The sequence below is a fragment of the Pan paniscus genome, chromosome 16, assembly GCF_029289425.2.
Source record: "Pan paniscus chromosome 16, NHGRI_mPanPan1-v2.0_pri, whole genome shotgun sequence".
Lineage (NCBI taxonomy): Eukaryota > Metazoa > Chordata > Mammalia > Primates > Hominidae > Pan > Pan paniscus.
In genome coordinates, this window is record NC_073265.2 from 40,724,579 (window position 1) to 40,746,237 (window position 21,659).

The window sequence follows — 21,659 nt, forward strand, 5'->3', positions numbered from 1 at the left end:
TATATAGAAAGACACAATATCATACTGCATGGACATTTTATAAAGGTCAAGTTTTTGTAATCTCCAAAAAACTTTATTTAAAAAAGTCTCACCAGGCATGGTGGCTCATGCCTGTAATCCCAGCCATTGGGGAGGCCGAGGAGGGCAGATCGCCTGAGGTCAGGGATTTGAGACCATCCTGGCCAACATGGTGAAACCCTGCCTCTACTAAAAATACAAAAATTAGCTGGGTGTGGTGGCGCATGCCTGTAGTCCCAGTTACTCAGAAGGCTGAGGCAGGAAAATCGCTTGAACCCAGGAGGCAGAGGTTACAGTGAGCCAAGATCACACCATTGCACTCCAGCCTAGGCGACAAGAGCGAAATTCCACCTCCACAAAAAAAAAAAAAAAAAAAAATTCTCAAGACCTCAAGATAGACAAACAAATTTCCCACTACAGGTTTTCTGGGGGATAGTATCTTTTTTTCGTTAGGAAAAGGTTTTTTTAATATAACTCAAAATCCACTAAAGAAAAGTTACCTTTTCAATGCATCTTCGAAGCGTGTTAATGTTCCTCACCCACCACCCTATGCCCATAGCTCTTAATTCAGACCACTGGGGGTCCCCTCTCTGAATTGCTGGAATCATATTAATCAGTTCTTCTTCAGCCTCAGAATGAAAAGCCCAGGCAAAATGGCATGTAGAGACACCTAAATTGGAAATATAAAATAATAATCTGCGTAACTGTATCAAATAAGAAGAAAAACAATTTTTCATGCAGTCACATACGCATTCATTTTGGAAAGAATTTTGAAGCAGAAAGAAAGAATGAAAGGCAGTCTGTCATCATTCAGGACTTTATACTATAAAAGTTTCTGAATACAAGATCAATAATGTGATACATAAAATCCAAATCTCTTTTTCCCCAAACATTTGTTTTCATTTCCCCTACAAAAATAGGGACACTAAAACTTAATCATTAGAAAGAAAAATATTTGAATATCAGGCCATTCACATGTACGGCACACCAAATTTATCAAGAGGTCGTAAGAGCTGCCCAAGCTCACATAACTAAGAAGGTAGGGCCCAGGCCCGATTCCAGGTTTCTCTGTCACCAGGACCTGTGAATCTGGCCCGCCCAAGAGGACACAAGGTGTGTTGTCCCCCACAAGAGCCCAGGGGAAGGAAAGTGTGGTGAAAGCTTTATTCAAGTCAAAAGCACTTGGCTCACAGGCCTGGATGTCGATTCCAGTGCCACTACCCCATTCTTCTCTCTAGCCATGGAGCTAAATATCACTTCAAAGCAAGCTCTAAACTTCATAAGAGTTTCAGAAAATAATAAGGATAAGTTACAATCATGATGTACGTTCCTCTGCTTTTAGTGCCTTCAGTTAAAAGTTTAAAGCTGCCTAATACTGATGCTTTTTGGTGAACATTGTTTTTTGTTTTGGGTTTGTTTTTTTTTTAACCTGGGAGAAGACTGACAGGGGTCTAGGCTGTTTGTAGAGGCAACAAAATCTTTACTGACGCTATTAGACTTTTAAGTACTAATGGATTTATCAACAGTTCAATTACTGATAACGCTCTTACTGATATTCGACTTACAGCAGGTAAAAACGAAACATAATGAATGTGAACCACACAGAATGGTAATCAATAATGGGAATGCTGGCAAGAACTCTGGGAAGCCTTGGAAAGAAGCCAAACTAGTCCAAGTAGCCATCTGTATGAATTCATTTTAGAAACAAAGAAATGTCTGAGGTCAATGAAAGTCACATTACAACATAGGTCTCTCAATGCTATTAAGTATCTATATTGTTACACATAATTTTTTTCATTTTCAACTACTATATAGATTTTGTACATAGTTTAAAGCTTTTCTAATAATTACTGCTTCACTGTAATTTCTTTAGAAAGTATAAAATAAAAACTATTATGATTATTTTGAATAACAATCTTAACTCTTTTAAATTTCCCACTGCCAACACTCATATAACAACTGTGTTTGTAATCATACCACAAAATTAATGCAACATGTCTTGGCTGCCACTATAAATTTAGGGGAAAACACCAGAAAAAATTAATAAAATAAATTTAGTTTTTTATAACCTGAAAGGCAGACTAATTTTTTCACTATTTAAATCTCTGTCTGCCGTGAGAGAATTACTTTATCAAATAATTGATATTCTGCTTCAGAAACTAATATACAGCAACACAAAATGCATAATTTTGCTGATATAAAATGTATAATATAAAATGACAATACATAGCATATTACATTCTATATCCTTAAATTAATTAAAATTTTGGTATAAGAAGAAACAAAAATACACACAGACATGTCAGAAGAATTAGGTTCAGAAAGTAAGATTAAGAGCAGTGAATGTATTTGAAAACCTGCAGAGGTGAAAAAAGTTATTAGGGAAGAAAAAGAACAGGGGCACGAATAGGCACTTCTTTTTATTTACCTACTAATGGCAGGCTATTCTCTGCAGTTTACCTCTGCTCTTCTCAGCTTTTCTATCTACGTACTGGCTACTTAACTTTTCCCTGAAAACTGCTCCCAGGACCAACACCTACAACACCAGTCACTTCTCATTGCCAATGTTTTAACTGCAGTCAAAGGGAAAATGGAATTTGACACAGCTTTAGAAATTTGAAGTGTTTTAGACTGCCCTAGGAAATGTACAAAATTGTCATTAATTGATTCAATACCACTTGACTATCACCCAAAACTAAAATTTAAGAGAAGGTGGAGATACCATTTTAAAAACCTATCCAAATGGCATAGATTGCTTAAAATGTTAATATCAAATGTGGGCAATGGGGTTGAGATTTGGCATCATCAAACTTCTTTTTTATTTTATATTTTTTATAATTTTTTGTTTTCAATTTTTGTTGGTACATAGTACGTGTATACAAACTTCTGGGAATGTAAATGAGTACAGTATTTCTGAAGGGCATTTTGGTGATACTTATCAAGACTGAAGAATTTTCATGCCTTTTGATTCAGTAATTCCACTGCTAGAAAACTAGCATGAGGAAATAATCAGGAATGCAAATATTTACATGCCAAGGTACAAGGTTATTCATTAGAGTGATAATTCAAATAGAAAAAAAACCTCAGCAAAATCTATTTCAAAAACAAAGGATTGGGCAGATGAAATATAGTTTAGACACAGAATCTCAGATAGCTATTTATAGTTATGTTTTCAAAGAACATTCATAGGTTAAAGGGTAAGTGCCATGGGTAAGAATAACAGTGTATCAAGCCTAGTGTTCTAGGTTCTATAATACTAAGACATATATTATGGGACTCTTTCCAAGATGTTGGTTTCAAAAGAAATATAGTCCACTGAAATAAGCTCTGGACTGGGATTCGCACTCCCAACTCTTCTAATAAATAGTCCTGTATCCTGGGCAGGTCACTTTTAATTCTATAGTTTCAATTTTTTAATCTGTAATACGAAGGCTGATATAAATCGTTATGTCTCAAATCAGGTGTGGCAGTATGCCTGAAGTACACAAATCCACTGTTATCAATATGGCAGATCTTCCTGAATCATCAACTTTACTTGCTGGCAAATAACTAGAACATTATGCTTACATTAAAGTAAATATAAAAACACATCACAGAGCAAAGTTTACATAATTTTTCAAAGAAAAGACATCAAGATATTCAGGGCTACTCTGCAGACAGCCACTTTGGGTTACAACCTCAGGCATACCACATTTACCCCCTAAGCTACTACTCTAGTAAATAAATTCTAAAAAACTTAGTTAGATGAGCAAAAGTCACAGAATAGAGCTGAAGGATACATAGAAAAATGGTAAGTGGGTACTATGTGACAGAAAGATCTTAAGGCCAGTGATAGGTGTGCACGTAATGACTTACCTAATGTTTACACACAAACATGATACACCCCATCGCTCCAATATTAAGTAAAAGTTGTGCAAAGCTTCAGTGAGTGAATTACCTTGATGAAGTAGCTGCACTCGGTATAAAGGAGGCAGCGATGTCAAAAGGCATGTGTGTAGGCGCATAGCTAACAAGTATCTCAAACCACACTCATCTAATGTATCTCTTCCTGTAATTTAAACAGGAAATATGTTTAAGGAAAAAAGAATGCAAGAGGCCACAAACTGATAAGCTATAAAACAAACATTAAACTTAGTCATAATTTATATAAAATACATAAGATTTTTTAGTGTATTCCTTCCTGAACACTTTAACGTCTTTACACAAAATTATCTTTACAAAAAAAAATGTGACTACTAAACTCTTAAAAGAAAAATAATTTGGAGAAATACAATTAACTATTAGAATAGATAACAAGAGCATTTATACTGACTCATAATAAATGAAAGACATCTTGAAATCCAATAAAAAATATATTAACTATGGTAAGTTAGGTACAACTTTTAATAATATTTTCTACATGAATTCCGATGAGATGTAATGGAAATTACATAACTGATGTGAAATCATTTGTTATATATTTAAGCAGGTAATATTTTCTACTTTGGTTAAATTAACTGAAATATGGTACTATCAAAGATTTAAAATTTGAATACCCAGGCTAGTTAGTGTTACATGGTTAGGTTGAACCTTCACCTTGATTCTACAAATTTATTTATACAAATTAATTCCACTTAGTCGAAGTACGAAGGTATGGCAAGCGTAACCAAAACTAAAGCCACTGCTGGATAAAAGCAAAGCAAAAATACTGACAGCACCTAGCCCAATAACTGACACTTCGGAAGTACTCAATGATTATAGAATCAAATAGTATTTTCCAGAAAAAAAAAAAACAAAAACTTTTAAATTGCCAAAGATCAAGCCCCAGCTCTGCTTCCCATTACCTATATCAATCCATCCATCTACCTATTTATTTAGCTAGATAGATAGCTATTAGGTTGGTGCAAAAGTATTTGCAGTTTTGCCATTACTTTTGCACCAACCTAATATGTATCTATTTATTTATTTATAGACATGAGATCTCACTATGTTGCCCAAGATGGTCTAAAAGTCCTGGCCTCAAGCAATCCTCCTACCTTAACCTCCCAAAGTGCTGCCATTACAGGTGTGAGCCACCATGCTCATTCGTCCATTTATTCATTCAACAAATCAAGCATCTATTACATGTGAAGGACTCTTCAGGTACTGGGAATTCAGCAGTGAATAAGGCAAAGTCCCTACTCTCTTGGGGATCATATTTTCGGAGGTAGAGACAAACAATAAACAAATAATATGTGGAAATTAATGCTATGAAGGGAAATAAAGCAGGACTGAGAGATAGGGAATGCTGGAGTAAGAGAGTTCTATTTCATACAGTGTGGCCAGGAAGGAACTCTCCAATAAGATGACATGCCAGCAGCAATTTGAGGAAGTAAAGGAACAAGCCATGCATGAATCTGGAAGAAGAGCATTCTAATAGAGTAGAAATGAGCATAGATCGTGTGGGGCCTTTTAGGCCACTGTAAGGCTCTTAACTTTTATTCTACAGTGAGACAGGAAGGCACCAGTATATGTTGAGCAAAGGAGAGATTTAATGTGATTTGGTTTTAAAAGAATCACTGGTTCCTAAGCAAAGAACAGATGGAGGTAAAAAGAATAAAGCAGTTAGGAGATGACAGGGACTTGGACCAGAGTAGTAACTGCAGAGGTAATGAGAATTGATTATTGGATTCTGGATATTAATAGAACTGATAGCATTTGCCAATGAACTGGATATGGGGTATGAGAGAAAGCAGAGTCAAGAATGACTGTAAGTTGTCTCACCTGAACAAATGGAAGAACTCATTTACTTAGAATCCATTTACTGAGATGTGTAACTCATTTAATCTCTGAGCTTCAGTTTCCCACCTGTGAAATGGAGACATTCATTCCTGCCTTATTACCTCATGAATGTCCACTGTGTCCAGGATACACTATTTCTATATTGCTTAGCCAATGATACAGTTTTGTATTAGAAAGTATAAACTATTTTTTACAAATTATGCCATGCCTACTTTCTTAATGTCCCACAGTAAAAACTAATATATATTAAACACACAACACAAGCTTAAGGTTGTTCTGGGAAGACTCTCACTCAACTGCACACAACCTCAAAACGGTTAAGATTTTTCTTTTCCAATTAATAGTGAGAAAATAAGTCATAGGCAAAACCCTAGAAGGTCTCTAGTTATTTTAACCTGCAGAGAAGAAAACTTTGGGGGATATACTATAAGGATGTAAATCTATATGAAGAGATATTTTCCAGCTACCTTTCCCCCACAGATCTGGAAATTATGAAATAGTTAAAAGGGTATAGGCTTTGAGTCAACAGTTTATCCACATATGAACCCCACTTCTACTCCTTAATGCCTATGTGATCTCAGATGAGTCCCTTAATTTCTTAAGGATCAGTGTCTTCATCTATAAAGTTAAACATAATGATAGCTATCCGCTAGAAGACTGGGATAATTAAATATGATAAAGTAAAGTGCCTGAAACATAGCAATTTTTCACTCCTCCAAAATATTTATTGAATTAATAAAATTTTGATCATTAATTTTCAGTTTCCTTTGCCAATGCCATCATTTACAATCAACACCATTACCCTGAACTATGTGTATAAAAGAGAATGGAATCTAGTTCCAGGAAGCAGCCAAAAATTTTCTAGTTACAGAATGAATTAGGCAAAATACGTATGACATTAACTGTATGGAAATCTCACTGAAGAGACTTTTTGGAGAAAATTAGGTAATTGTAAAAAGTTGTTTATGGCTAGAAATGGGAAGACCAACAAGTTGAGCCCATGAGGTCCCAATAAGCCTCATGATTCCATAGTAACATTAACAAATGGGCTGTTATTATCAAAGAAAAAATCATAGGGATCGATCTGTGTTAAAAAACAAGAGACTTGGCCAGTCCATGGTGACTCATACCTATAATCCCAGCACTGTGGGAGGCCAAGGCAGGAGGACTGTTTGAGCTCAGGAGTTCGAGACTAGCCGGGGCAACATAAGGAGACCTAGTCCCTACAAAAAAATAAAAAGAAATTAGCTGGGCCCCATGGTGGTGCACACCTGTGGTCCCGGCTATTCAGGAGGCTGAGATGGGAAGATTACTTGAACCTGAGAGGTTAAGGCTACAGTGACCCACGACTGCACCACTCAACTCCAGCTTGGGCAACAGAGCAAGACCCTGTCTCAAAAAAACAAACAAAAAACCCACCCAAACACACACAAAAAAACAAGATTATAAATCCAAAATGACACAAAGGTTTCAGTGTAAAAACTCATGAGAGAATGCACATGGATCTCACAAATCCATGCATTCATATGCCGGCCTCAACCGTCTTTTCTAACTGAGCATACATATTATATAATAGTAATTACCTATTAAGGAGGTCTTTTCCCTGCAAAGTTTGAAAGTTGAGACTGCAATTCAATAAATGAGTCAGTATAGAGATAATACAAATATTTCTATTAGGTACAACTTTATAAATTTTTAGCGAGAATATTTACCTGAGCAACTCTTATCTCTGCTTTCATCAAGCTCAGTACTAGTAGTAGCCACTGTATCAGCCAAAGCTACAAGGAACATCTGCTCCAAACGGGTAAGGCCTGGTAGACTTGAGTGCATAAGATGACTTGAAAGTACCCTTGCATGTTCTTGGCCAAAGTAAGCTGGTCCATATTGAGAAAGATTTATTACTTTTGATTTGTTTTCTCTCTTTTCAGGCTCTAAATCAATATCATCCGTTGTTATATCCTGGATTTGAAACAGCTCTGAATACTGATCCTCTGGTTGACTTACTGTCTGATCTTCATAGCTCTGTGGTATCTTTGTACTTTCTTCTGAAATTCTGTAGGATGTATCTTGATCTGCAGCAAGTAATGCATATAGTGGTAGTGGAGGGATAGAATCTATCTCAGTATAATCTCGAGTACCATCTTTTCCTATGGTGACTGTTTCCTTTGCTGTACTGCCACTTACACTAATAGTTCGAGAGAGATGTCGCTTAGTTCCTTCTCCAGCATCAGGATCTCTAACTATTGCTACTTCACCTGCAATACATTTTACTAAATGAGAGAGAATGGCTTTAGCCCTTCGCACTTTCCCTAAATCCATCAATTCTAACAGCTGAGTTGGATGATATTGTGGAAGAGTAGGGGAAAGTACATGTGCAGCCTCAAATAAGCCACCATCTTGAATTACGGTTGGTGAACAAAAAACATCATCAGAAATAGCTGTTCCTTCAACAATACTTTTTCTTGCCAGCATATTAGATTTAAAGGTCGAATGATCTTGCATTGCTGCCTCTTCTGCATTAGGACTATCAGCTTCAGTGTCTCCAAATTTGACAGCATGCTTCCACTGTGCATATACATGCATTTCACAATCCATTCCTACCACCAATATCCCATCTCTTACCCAAGAGAGAGAAACAGGCAGTGAAGGAGTACCATCAACAGAAGATACCAAGTCTATAGATCTAAGAAGAACCCATCTTGACTTAACTCCTTGCTTGATACTACCACCTAGTGGTAAAGTGATGACAGCTACTCCATCCTTACTGTTGGTTTGCTCAGTCACAATTCCTGAAAGCCTTCCATACATGAAGATATTCGCACCGACTCCCACTGTAAGAATGTGGGAGCCATCTTCTTTTGATACCCAGTCCAAATGTACTAAATGTTTGATATTCGGAATAAGATATCTATCCTTGCTCAAGAGTGCATCTGACTTGCTATATACAAACAGATTACTGTCGACGCTGACCCTTGAATCAAGTACACTCCCAACCTTAACCAAATCATCAAGATGAATTGTTTGTTCTAAAACCCACTCTGATCCTCCTGTAGATTCACATTCAAATATACAAACATGCATGGAAAATTCTTTAGAAACAAAACCATTATGGTGGATAGGCTGCTTATAAGCCACTGCAAGGCGACCTGTGTATGAACAGCTAACAGCAACTGGTCTTCCCACAATGCTCACTGTACTGCTATTATCTTCTCCTTCATCATTCATCAAAGGCCATCTCTTCCAATGATAAATTTCTTTCTCATCACTTTTATTACACTCTGGGTTGGCTTCCATACAACATTTCCAGAAGCGTACTTTATTGTCAGAACAAGTTGTAACCACTAAATAAGGTGCAAGGCACACTGGATAAATTGAAGAAGAACTCAGATGGCCTTAAAAAAGAAAAAGCAAATAGTTAGTTGTAATAATAATAAAGCCACAAAATAATATGGTAGTAATCAAATTCTGGAATGTGATCAATTCAAAGTCACTATGAGCTTCTTCAGAATATCTCTGCAGTCTTCCTCTTAACTAGTATCCCACTAAATGTCCATTGGCCAACGTATCTATAAAGGTCTTGAAGAGCCCATCAGTGAAATCAAGGTATGCAATAATAATCACTTAATTTGTTTTTAGGTAATTAAGTTTAAATGAGGCAACCATTTAATTAAAATAAAACTCAAAAGCACTGAAACAAGTCAGCCCTTAATGTGTTTCTATTATTTATATTTACCTTCACAACATGCCTCCTTAGAATTTCATACTATATATTTAATCATTTTCATCATGAATACTTAACTGAGCTTTACAATTTGCCTTTCAAATGCCCCTAACCTTCCCTCAAATAATCCAGACCCCAGGTGGTACATCAAATTTTGTTTCAGACCGCAAAACAGACCAATAGATCTTACCCATTTTACCAAGTTTAATTCATCCTCTCTTAGCACTGAACCAGAACCCTCTTATCTATTCCTGACTGCCAAAGACTAACAATGCACATCTGTTGTCAACTGTAAGATACAGAGATTAAAGATCTGAGGTCAGAAGATCTGGATTTGAGTTTCAACCCATCAATAATTTCATTAACAGTGGGAAAGCTACTTAATCATCTGAGCCTATTCCATCTAAACAATTGGGATCAGTTACTGTTTCCCCTAGATTACTATTGTCAAATAAGACATTTTATAAGGCGTCTGTAAAATATAATTTATTATCACAAACTCCAATAAACTTATTTGAGTATAACCCAAACCTTTCAAATATTTTGAAAGATTAACAAACTGGCCTAGATCTGCACCAGCCACAAAAGCCCAAGAGTACACTCTTCTCAATATGATCTTTCCAACTGTGAATGCAAACTTGTCTTACGGATGAATAAGAAAACATCCATACTGAATATCATTCACCAGTAATTTTAGCAGCCCCGAACCTCCAATTTTGGTTTCCCAAAAACACTATTCTAGAAACTCCCCAATTAAAATTCTACAAGTAGATCACTTTAAACACAGCTGCCAGACTTGCCCTCAAAATATCTACCTTGCTAAAGTCAGTATCATTCCAGACCACCCAAACTATAGCCTTTTATCCTACATTTTTCCTCAGAGTATCTGCCAACTCTTGTTCAAACATTCTTAATAAAAGTGAGACGTGATTACCACAATGTGAATGAAAAGTCTTAAATTTTTAAAAAAGCCTCAGTGGTTTACAAATGAATGTATTTGTTCTTCAAAATTTTACTATCATTATATTCCAAAGTGTAGGCAAGACACCTCACATTAAAATATTTTCACTATTGGCTGGGCGCGGTGGCTCACACCTGTAATCCCAGCACTTTGGGAGGCCGAGGTGGGTGGATCACGAGGTCAGGAGATCAAGACCATCCTGACTAACACGGTGAAACCCCGTCTCTACTAAAAATACAAAAAATTAGCCAGGCGTGGTGGTGGGCGCCTGTAGTCCCAGCTACTCGGGAGGCTAAGGCAGGAGAATGGCATGAACCTGGGAGGTGAAGCTTGCAGTGAGCCGAGATAGCACCACTGCAATCCAGCCTGGGTGACAGTGCGAAACTCCATCTCAAAAAAAAAAAATTTTTTTCATTATTTTGGCCGGGTGTGGTGGCTCACACCTGTAATCCCAGCACTTTGGGAGGCTGAGGTGGGTGGATCACGAGGTCAGGAGATCGAGACCATCCTGGCTAACATGGTGAAACCCCGTCTCTACTAAAAATACAAAAAAAATTAGCTGGGCATGGTGGTGGATGCCTGTAGTCCCAACTATTCGGGAGGCTGAGGCAGGAGAATGGGTGTGAACCCGGGAGGTGGAGCTTGAAGTGAGCCAAGATAGCACCACTGCATTCCAGCCTGGGCGACAGAGCGAGACTCCGTCTAAAAAAAAAAAAAAAAAATTTACACTATTTTCTGTCAAGGTGATTACGTTTATCACAGGAAATTTTGTGTGTGTGTGTGTGTGTGTGTGTGTATGGAGTCTCACTGTGTCGCCCACCCAGGCTGCAATGCAGTAGTGTGATGTCAGCTCACTGCCGCCTCCACCTCTCGAGTTCAAGCAATTCCCCTGCCTCAGCTTCCCAAGTAGCTGGGATTACAGGCACGTGCCACCACGCCCAACTAATTTGTGTATTTTTAGTACAGACACGGTTTCGCCATGTTAGCCAGGGTGGTCTCAAACTACTGACCTCAAGTGATCCACCCACCTCAGCCTCCCAAAGTGCTGGGATTACAGAAGTGAGCCACCGCACCCAGCCAGGAAATTATTTCTAATAAAGACATGTTTCTAACCATCTAGACATATCATTAATAGAAAATCAATCTTTATTTTAATGTCAACATAGCACATATTTCAGAAGAGATCATCTATTTTATCCACTAAAGAGTTCATACATTTTATCACTCTGAGCTACCACTGCCCAGTCTTAAAGCGACCTTACCTGCTGAAGGCGTTGCTCTTATTACTTCAACTGATTCTGGGAGATCAAGGGGTTGGCTATACACCAGTCTAGAACTCAGAATAAGTTTACTGGCAGTTTGAAGATTGGCAATTGATGAAGAATGTGGCATGGGGCTCACACTAGGAGAGGTTTCTGGAGAAGAATCTACATTCTTCTGTCCAGGGACTGAAAGTAGACTCTCAGAGGAAGCCCCTTCTGAAGCTTTAGCTTTAAAAATAAATTATAAAATTAAAAAATGTATGTATATCATTACTATAAATAGGAGCTAGAATATTACTTTGTTATTATTTAAGAAACATAGCTTCTTAAAAGTATTTTGGAGGTGAGGATATAGAGAAAAGAGAACTCTTTTTAAAACAGAATGACCATATGACTCAGCAATCTCACTACTAGGTGTTTACCCAAAGGAAAGGAAATCAGTATATCAAAGGGGTAACTGCACTCCCACATTTATTGTAGCACTATTCACAACAGCCAAGACATAAAATCAACCTAAGTATCCATCAATGAATAAATGGATAAAGAACATGTCATATATATACACAATGGAATACTATTCAGCTATAAACAAGAATGAAATCCTGTCATTTGCAGCAACACAGTTGGAAACTGCAGGTCAGTATGTTAAGTGAAATAAGCCAGGCACAGAAATACAAATATCACCTGTTCTCTCACTCATATGTGAGAGCTAAGAAAGTGGATCTCATGGAGGTAGATAACAGCATAATAGATACCAGAGAATGGGAAGGGTTGTGGGGTGGGTGAAGAGACTCTTTAATAGGTACAAACATGAAGGTAGAAGAAATAAGTTCTATTGTTTGATAGCACAGTAGAATGACTACAGTTAACAACAATGTATATTTCAAAAGAGCTAGAAGAGAAGATCTGAAATGTTCCCAACCCGAAGAAACAATAAATTTCAAGGTAATGAATATCTTAAATACCATGATATGATCATTACATATTCTATGCATGTATAAAAATATCACATGTACCCCATAAATATGTATAATTATTATGCATCAATAAATTTTTTTTAAAAAATTACTTTGCAGACAAGGTCAATTTTCAAACTTTTGCTTAGTTACCCTGATAAGCTTAAATTTTTTTTTTTTTACAATTTTACTCTTTCTTTGCACCAACTCCATCATGCAAGACTGACAGGGAAGAATCACAACATGTAAAAGCTAAAAGAAACCCCTTATACAGTCCAGTGCTTACAACCTTTAAAACACATTAAAAGCTTGAGGAATTTGTTAACATGCAAATTCCCAGGCCTAACCACAGAGACACTGATTTAGATGATATGGGGTAGATCCCAGTAAAGCAGCCCAGGTGTTTTTGAAATAGATGGATCATGAACCAAACTTTAAGAAATAACAATATACTGCCTCACTTTTAGATTAAGAAATTTAAACTCAGAGAGCTTAGTGATTTTCCTGAGGCCATGTAATTAGCTAGGGGCAAAGAAGACATTAGACTAGCAGCCTCCTATCAAGTACTCAAATCAGAGAATGATTTCAAGAATAAACACAAAAACCAAAAGTTCTAAGAAAATTTAAGATAGTATTAGTTGACAGCCTTTGTAAGCCATATTGACTTGATCTTCCAAAGAACTTCCAGTGAGTGTAAATCTCTGATTCAGTTATCTGTTCTTCCGTGACATATAAGAGATACTCTATATTTATTTATTTATCTGTCTCTCCCCATTGGACTACAAATTCACTAAAGTCAGGGATGATGTGTTGTTATTGCCTTGTACATCTCAAAGAGCACCAGAATATCCAATAAATAATAATCAATCCTCTTTTGTTTCTGTTAAACATGTCAATCTATCTTCTAATGGCAGGCCACTAAGTAAGAAATATTTTCACTTTTTTTGTAAAATGAAATAAGACTACAAACTTGGATCCGTAGTCAGAAGACAGGAGTCCCACTCCTGGCTTTATCACTAATGAGATGTGTTTCCTTTGGCCAGGCACTTCACCACCATCTCTGGCTACTTTCTCACCAGCAAACTAAGGTTAAACTACATCATTTCTCTTCCTGTAAATCATGCTATTTTCTAACATATATCTCATGCTAAGAAAGAAAATAAGAGCAGAAAAAAAAACAAAGACTTTGGAGTCAACAAGGCCTGATTTTGAAACTTAGTTCTGTGACAAACCATATAATGGGACTTGGTCAAGTTACATACCTTTACTCCATTAGTAAACTGGGGATAATATCTATTCACATATATAAAGCACCAATCTCAGTGCCTGGCACCCAGAAGGTACTCAACATGTTTCCTTCTCTAACAAAATTTAAACCAATCATTTATCCTCTAACAGGATATTCACTACTGCAGTAAATTCAAGCGTTAAGTGTGAATGGCAGGATACACTGTTAAATCTGCAGCAAAGATTAGAACAAAAAGATAGATGCTTTCTATCACAGCTAAAAAGAGTACATTATTTGCCTCTACTGTAATCTCATTGTCTGTGACCTACTGCTGTCACAAACAGGGTAGGCAAGCAACTCAACTCTAGCCCTGGCTTTAGTGAGACACACACTTCATAAGCAGTGGGGACAAACAAAATCACATGGTTCCTGTCCTCCCACAAGGACCTGTTACTACCCCTATAAATCTCTTCAGAGCCACTCCCATTTCTGTGCCCAATTCTAGAAATTACTACATTCTCTGCTGGGTGAATCTCTTCCTGATGAACTGGTTTCAGATCCCTTCTCTTGCATTTCTATCAAACAACATATAAAGCAAAGAATTAACTCCAAAGGCTTTGAAAGAATTTTTAAATTCCTGGTGCCTCAAGAAGATTAGGCTCAACTAGGTGAAGGTAAAGGTTCTGTCACATAATTTGGCTTTTCTAATGCCAATTCATGGCCCAGTTAGAACTGCTACAATTGTGATAATGTATAATACATGTGAACAAAAAAGTACAAATTATTCTTTCACTGTATTAAATGTTATATAAAAAGTTGTATAAAATCAATTAATTACAAGACATAATAAAATCTTACAACTCAAATATTTTGAGTTAACAGTTTAAAGCAGATTCAATGTGATATGGCTATCCATGCAGTTCTTCATTTTAACAATTATCTCTCAAAAAGGAAAAGTTTGTTTTTAAAAAATCTGTGATCAATTTCTTTGCTTCATACTACAGATTTCCCAATTAGTTTAGAGATTAATCTAAATGTGTACAGCGAAAGAATGGCTGAAGTAATTTTTTAATCATAATTGCATTTCTTTTTTTGAAATGGAAAAACTGACAAGGGTCTCACTTTGTCACTTAGGCTGGAGTGCGGTGGTGCAGTCTCGGCTCATTGCAGCCTCTGACTCCAGGGCTCAAGCAATCCTCCCATCTCAGCCTCCCAAGTATAGGCACATGCCACCACACTTGACTAATTTTTTATTTTTTTGTAGAGATGAAGTCTCACTCTACTGCCCAGGCTGATCTCGAATTCCTGCGCTCAAGCAATCGTCCTGCCCTAGCCTCCCAAAGTGCTGGCATTATACGCATGAGACACCATGCCCATGCCCAGCCTGTATTTCTTAATGCTCTACAAAAACAGTTCTGCTTATAAGCCTCAGGCACTCAATCATATTTCATCAAACAGCAATTCTGCTTTTTTTTTCTTTTTTTGAGATGGAGTCTTGCTCTGTCGCCCAGGCTGGAGTGCAGTGGTGCAATCTCAGCTCACTGCAACCTCTGCCTCCCGGGTTCACGCCATTCTCCTGCCTCAGCCTCCTGAGTAGCTGGGACTACAGGCGCCCGCCACCACGCCCGGCTAATTTTTTGTATTTTTAGTAGAGACAGGGTTTCACCGTGTTAGCCAGGATGGTCTCGATCTCCTGACCTCGTGATCCGCCCACCTCGGCCTCCCAAAGTGCTGGGATTACAGGCGTGAGCCACCGCGCCCAGCCAATTCTGCTTATTTTAATGATGATAAAGCTGATGATGTGCAGTGCATTGGATGGGAATGTGTATTAACAAAAAAGTACAATGTTAGTTCTATGGACATCTAGAACAGTCATAATGTACACTCAATAAATATTCACTGAAAAAAATAAACAAAGCTTTTATTTTTTTTCAATATGTCTAATGTGCCCTTAGGCTGGTTTTTAGAATTAACCAGTTTCATTAATGATTTATGACCTTGTAATTAAAAGTTTAGAAGAGACATAATTCAGCAACTCAATTTACAGTTTAATGGAACTTCATTTTACAGAATTAACCAAAGTAAAGCATATTCTATAAAATAAATTTATTATGTATCATCTCTGTATAAAACTATAATTACTTACCTAAACATGCTTGTACAGATTTAAGATGAAGGTGCCACATATGCAGAGTAGAGTTATTATTGCTGTCCTTCTCAATTACTACTAGAAAGAACTTTTCTGAAAATTGTGGTGGGCGGTATCCTATTATTCAAAGGAAAAGGATATTTAAATTAGTATGTTTTTATGGGGTTAAAAAAACACTTTTTAAAAGCTACCACCACCTCTTGATATGCATGGAAGTTGGGAAGAAAAGGCAAGAAAGACTTTAAGGAGGAGTTTTATATAATTTTTGTACCAAAAGTTAGATAGCTATCAAGGAGTAATGAAATTATGTCAAAAGTACACAAAAGCTAACATGAAAGGATACCTACTAGTCAAAGGGGGACATTTTGAGCATCAAAGAATAAAACTGAATACAATTTGTTAAACATATTTATCCTATTACAAACTATGAGTTCACACAAATACCAAGAAAGGGTACATAAAAAAGAAAGGAAAGGAAAGAAAGCAGCAGAAGAAGAATGGGAGGAGGACAGAAGGGAAGGAAGCAGGGTGCTGAGCACACAAAAGCTCAAGCCAGCCTCACAGGATGCCCCTGGAGTAACTGGGGCACTTACTCCTTATTTAGAAAACTGGCAATTAAAAAGAAATAATAAAATAAACATTCATCCTGCTTTTCTTGCATGAAAACAGCATTAAAAAAAAGACTTAAGTTGTGGGGGAAGGAGCAGTGGTAGGGTAAAGAAAAAATTTTGTAGAAATTTCATGCATTTTTTTAAAAAAGACATTACTTGTATATATAATTTTCCCTGCTGAAAATCAGATTCTTCATAACTGAAAATGAAATCTAATGCAGGATAATAAAAGCTTTCCTTAATCATTAAAACTCATAATGACAACATATTGGTAATGAGCGCTGCTAGAGTTAAAATTGTGGCCTCTAACCATTTTCATTAGAAGAAACAGTCTGGCACCGCATGTTCTCACTCATAAGTGGGAGTTGAACAATGAGAACACATAGACACAGGGAGGGGAACATAACACATCGGGGCCTGTTGGGGGGTGGGGGGCTAGGAAGGGGAGAGCATTAGGAGAAAGACCTAACATAGATGACAGGTTGATGGGTGCAGCAAACCACCATGCACGTGTAAACCTACGTAACAAACCTGCATGTTCTGCACATCTATCGCAGAACTTAAAGTATAATAATAATTTTTAAAAAAGAAACAGTTTGGAAGGATGATTCCATTCTTGCAAAGGACAGCTACAAGATAAACCCAGGAAAATCTTGCTCCTGAAAGAAACTATTACAACATTGAGGTTATGTCAAAAGGACACAGGACCTACTTCAAATGCTACTTACTAGCCTAATAGAGTTATATGAGTACTTCTCTGTATGTATATTATAGTTCCTTAAAGAGTTTTCTTAAAATGAGTTCATATTGATACTTAAAAGACAAAGAAATCCAACAACAACAATAAATTCAACAGTAGCAGCTAGAGATAACCAGCGCGCAGACTCCTCATTCTGAAACTGTCAATTAAATGGAAAGAACTAAGCACTTAACCTTTCCAAAAAGAACTGTTTTTCAAAGTAATCCAATAGCCCTAGTTGATAAAGAAATGCTTTTCTTTACAGATGCTTTCCAGCTAATAAATAAATGAGAACTGATAAAATTGGAAAATCATAATTTTTCAATCCCTAATGAAATAACTGGTTTAAGATCAATAATATTCAATGGAAGAAGCCATGAGATAAAGACTGCTGTCAAACCATAATGACACCACCAACTGAATCTTCCGAATCTTAATATGACTAAAAGTGAGATATCCAAATATTTTTTTTCTGGTATGATACATATGAAGTACACGGCATCACCCAGAATGTTGAACCCAGATCTAATCAAGTCTGTAGAGCTAACTTCCACTGTACAAGCAATATAGTAGACAAGAAAAAGTTTAAACAACATCACAAATAAATAGTCAGAGAAACTTCTTTAAAAAAAAAAAACTTGCTCTAGAACTGAAGGAGACAGAGACACAAAAAACCCTTCCAAAAATCAGTGAATCCAGGAGCTGGTTTTTTGAAAAGATTAACAAAATAGATAGACTACTAGCCAAACTAATAAAGAAAAAAAGAAAAGAATCAAACAGACACAATAAAAAATGATAAAGGGGCTATCATCACTGATCCCACAGAAATAAACACTACCATCAGAGAATACTATAAACACCTCTACACAAATAAACTAGAAAATCTAGAAGAAATGGATAAATTCCTGGACACATACACCCTCCAAAGACTGAACCAGGAAAAAGTCAAATCCCTGAATAGACCAATAACAAGTTCTGAAATTGAGGCAGTAATTAATATCCTATCAACCAAAAAAGCCCAGGACCAGACAGATTCACAACCGAATTCTACCAGAGGTACAAAGAGCAGCTGGTACCATTCCTTCTGAAACTATTCCAATCAATAGAAAAAGAGGGACTCCTCCCTAACTCATTTTATGAGGCCAGCATCATCCTGATACCAAAACGTGGCAGAGACACAACAAAAAAAGAAAATTTCAGGCCAACATCCCTGATGTGAACATCAATGCGAAAAACCTCAATAAAATACTGGCAAACCGAATCCAGCAGCACATCAAAAAGCTTATCCACCACAATCAAGTCGGCTTCATCCCTGGGATGAGAGGCTGGTTCAACGTACACAAATCAATAAATGTACTCCATCACGTAAACAGAACCAATGACAAAAACCACATGATTATCTCAATAGATACAGAAAAGGCCTTTGATAAAATTCAACAGCCCCTCATGCTAAAAACTCTCAATAAACTAGGTATTAATGAAACTTATCTCAAAATAATAAGAGCTATTTATGACAAACCCACAGCCAATATCATGCTGAATGGGCAAAAGCTGGAAGTATTCCCTTTGAAAAGCAGCACAAGACAAGGATGCCCTCTCTCACCACTCCTATTCAACATGGTACTGAAAGTTCTGGCCAGGGCAATCAGGCAAGAGAAAGCAATAAAGGGTATTCAAATAGGAAGAGAGGAAGTCAAATTGTCTCTCTTTGCAGATGACATGATTGTATATTTAGAAAACCCAATCGTCTCAGCCCAAAATCTCCTTAAGCTAATAAGCAACTTCAGCAAAGTCTCAGGACACAAAATCAATGTGCAACAATCACAAGCATTCCTATACACCAATAACAGACAGAGAGCCAAATCATGAGTGAACTCCCATTCACAATTGCTACAATGAGAATAAAATACCTAGGAATACAACTTACAAGGACCTCTTCAAGGACAACTGCAAACCACTGCTCAAGGAAATGAGAGGACATAAACAAATGGAAAAACATTCCATGCTCATGGACAGGAAAAAATCAATATTGTGAAAATCGCCATACTGCCCAAAGTAATTTATAGATTCAATGCTATCCCCATCAAGCTACCATTGACTTTCCTCACAGAATTAGAAAAAAACACTTTAAATTTCATATGGAACCAAAAAAGAGCCCTCATAGCCAAGACAAACCTAAGCAAAAAGAATAAAGCTTGAGGCATCATGCTACCTGACTTCAAACTATACTACAAGGCTACAGTAACAAAAACAGCACGGTACTGGTACCAAAACAGATATATAGAACAATGGAACAGAACAGAGTCCTCAGAAATACCACCACACACCTACAACCATCTGATCTTTGACAAACCTGACAAAAACAAGCAATGGGGAAAGGATTCCCTATTTAACAAATGGTGCTAGGAAAATTGGCTTGCCATATGCAGAAAACTGAAACTGGACCCCTTTCTTACACTTCATACAAAAATTAACTCAAGAGGGATTGAAGACTGAAACGTAAGACCTAAAACCATAAAAACCCTAGAAGAAAACCTAGGCAATACCATTCAGGATGTAGGCATGGGCAAAGCCTTCATGACTAAAACACCAAAAACAATGGCAACAAAAGCCAAAATTGACAAGTGGGTTCTAATTAAACTAAAGAGCTTCTGCACAGCAAAAGAAACTATCACCAGAATAAACAGGCAACCTACAGAATGGGAGAAAATTTTTGCAATCTATCCATCTGACAAAGGGCTAATATCCAGAATCTATAAGGAACTTAAACAAATTTACAAGAAAAAAATAATCCCATCAAAAAGTGGGCAAAGGATATGAACAGACACTTCTCAAAAGAAGACATTTATGTGGCCAACAAACATATGAAAAAATGCTCATCATCACTGGTCATTAGAGAAACGCAAATCAAAACCACAATGAGATACCATCTCATGCCAGTTAGGATGGCAATCTTTAAAAAGTCAGGAAACAACAGATGCTGGAGAGGATGTGGAGAAATAGGAACACTTTTACACTGTCGGTGGGAGTATAAATTAGTTCAACCATTGTGGAAGACAGTGTGGCAATTCCTGAAGGATCTAGAACCAGAAATACCATTTGACCCAGCAATCCCATTACTGGGTATATACCCAAAGGATTATAAATCATTCTACCATAAAGACACATGCACATGTATGTTTATCGCGGCACTGTTCACAATAGCAAAGACTTGGAACCAACCCAAATGCCCATCAGTGATAGACTGGATAAAGAAAATGTGGCACATATACACCATGGAATACTATGCAGCCATAAAAAAGGATGAGTTCATGTCCTTTGCAGGGACATGGATGAAGCTGGAAACCATCATTTTCAGCAAACTAACACAGGAACAGAAAAACCACACACTGTATGTTCTCACTCATAAGTGGGAGTTGAACAATGAGAACACACAGACACAGGGAAGGGAACATCACACACCAGGGCCTGTTGGGGGGTGGGGGGGCTAAGAGAGGGACAGCCTTAGGAGAAATACCTAATGTAGATGATGGGTTGATAGGTGCAGCAAACCACCATGGCACACGTATACGTATGTAACAAACCTGCATGTTCTGCACATGTATTCCAGAACTTAAAGTATAATAAAAAATAAAAATAAAAATAAACTTGCTCTAAAACAAGTCAGTGGCATAATGAGGGTGTATATCAAGTATCACTTTAGATTAAAATACTCTTTAAATAGACAATGAAAACACAATATGTAAACCTTGTTTGGATATAGATTCAAACAAAAACACATAAACAAAAAGCTCAACATTTTTTAGACAACTGGAAGAAATATGGAGTAGTTATTGCACGATTCTGAGGAATTTTATTATCAATTTGATAACAGCAAATATGTAAGGAAGTTATTTTTAGAAACGCATATGGAAGTGAAACAACACTGTAGGTGGATTTGCTTTAAAATATTTCAGAGGGGCCAGGCGCAGTGGCTCATGCCTGTAATCCCAGCACTTTGGGAGCCAAGGTGAGCTGATCACTTGAGGTCAGGAGTTCAAGACCAACCTGGCCAACGGGGTAAAACTCTGACTCTAGTAATAATACAAAAAAATTAGCCAGGTGGGCTTACAGCCGAGTAGCTGTAATCCCAGCTACTCGGGAAGCTGAGGCAGGAGAATTGCTTGAACCTGGGAGGTGGAGGTTACAGTAAGCTGAGATGACGCCACTGCACTCCAGCCTGGGCAGCAAAGCAAACTCTGTCTCGGAAAAAAA

At 37.2% G+C, this 21,659-nt stretch overlaps 1 protein-coding gene across 8 annotated transcripts in view; it reads right to left on the minus strand.

Annotated features, from left to right (window-relative positions):
- Positions 1-21,659, minus strand: part of DMXL2 (Dmx like 2) — a 172,201-nt gene that overhangs the window by 43,248 nt on the left and 107,294 nt on the right. For all 8 annotated transcript variants that reach the window (XR_004666516.3, XM_008953166.6, XM_008953165.6 and 5 more), the window contains 5 exons: positions 16,053-16,172; positions 11,723-11,950; positions 7,491-9,170; positions 3,956-4,066; positions 519-688 (listed from right to left, as the gene is read on the minus strand). Coding sequence is in view for 7 of the 8 variants with exons in the window: in XM_008953166.6 (XP_008951414.2) it covers positions 519-688; positions 3,956-4,066; positions 7,491-9,170; positions 11,723-11,950; positions 16,053-16,172 (2,309 nt within the window). In the remaining variant the exon portion in view is untranslated. The remainder of the gene's footprint in view (positions 1-518; positions 689-3,955; positions 4,067-7,490; positions 9,171-11,722; positions 11,951-16,052; positions 16,173-21,659) is intronic.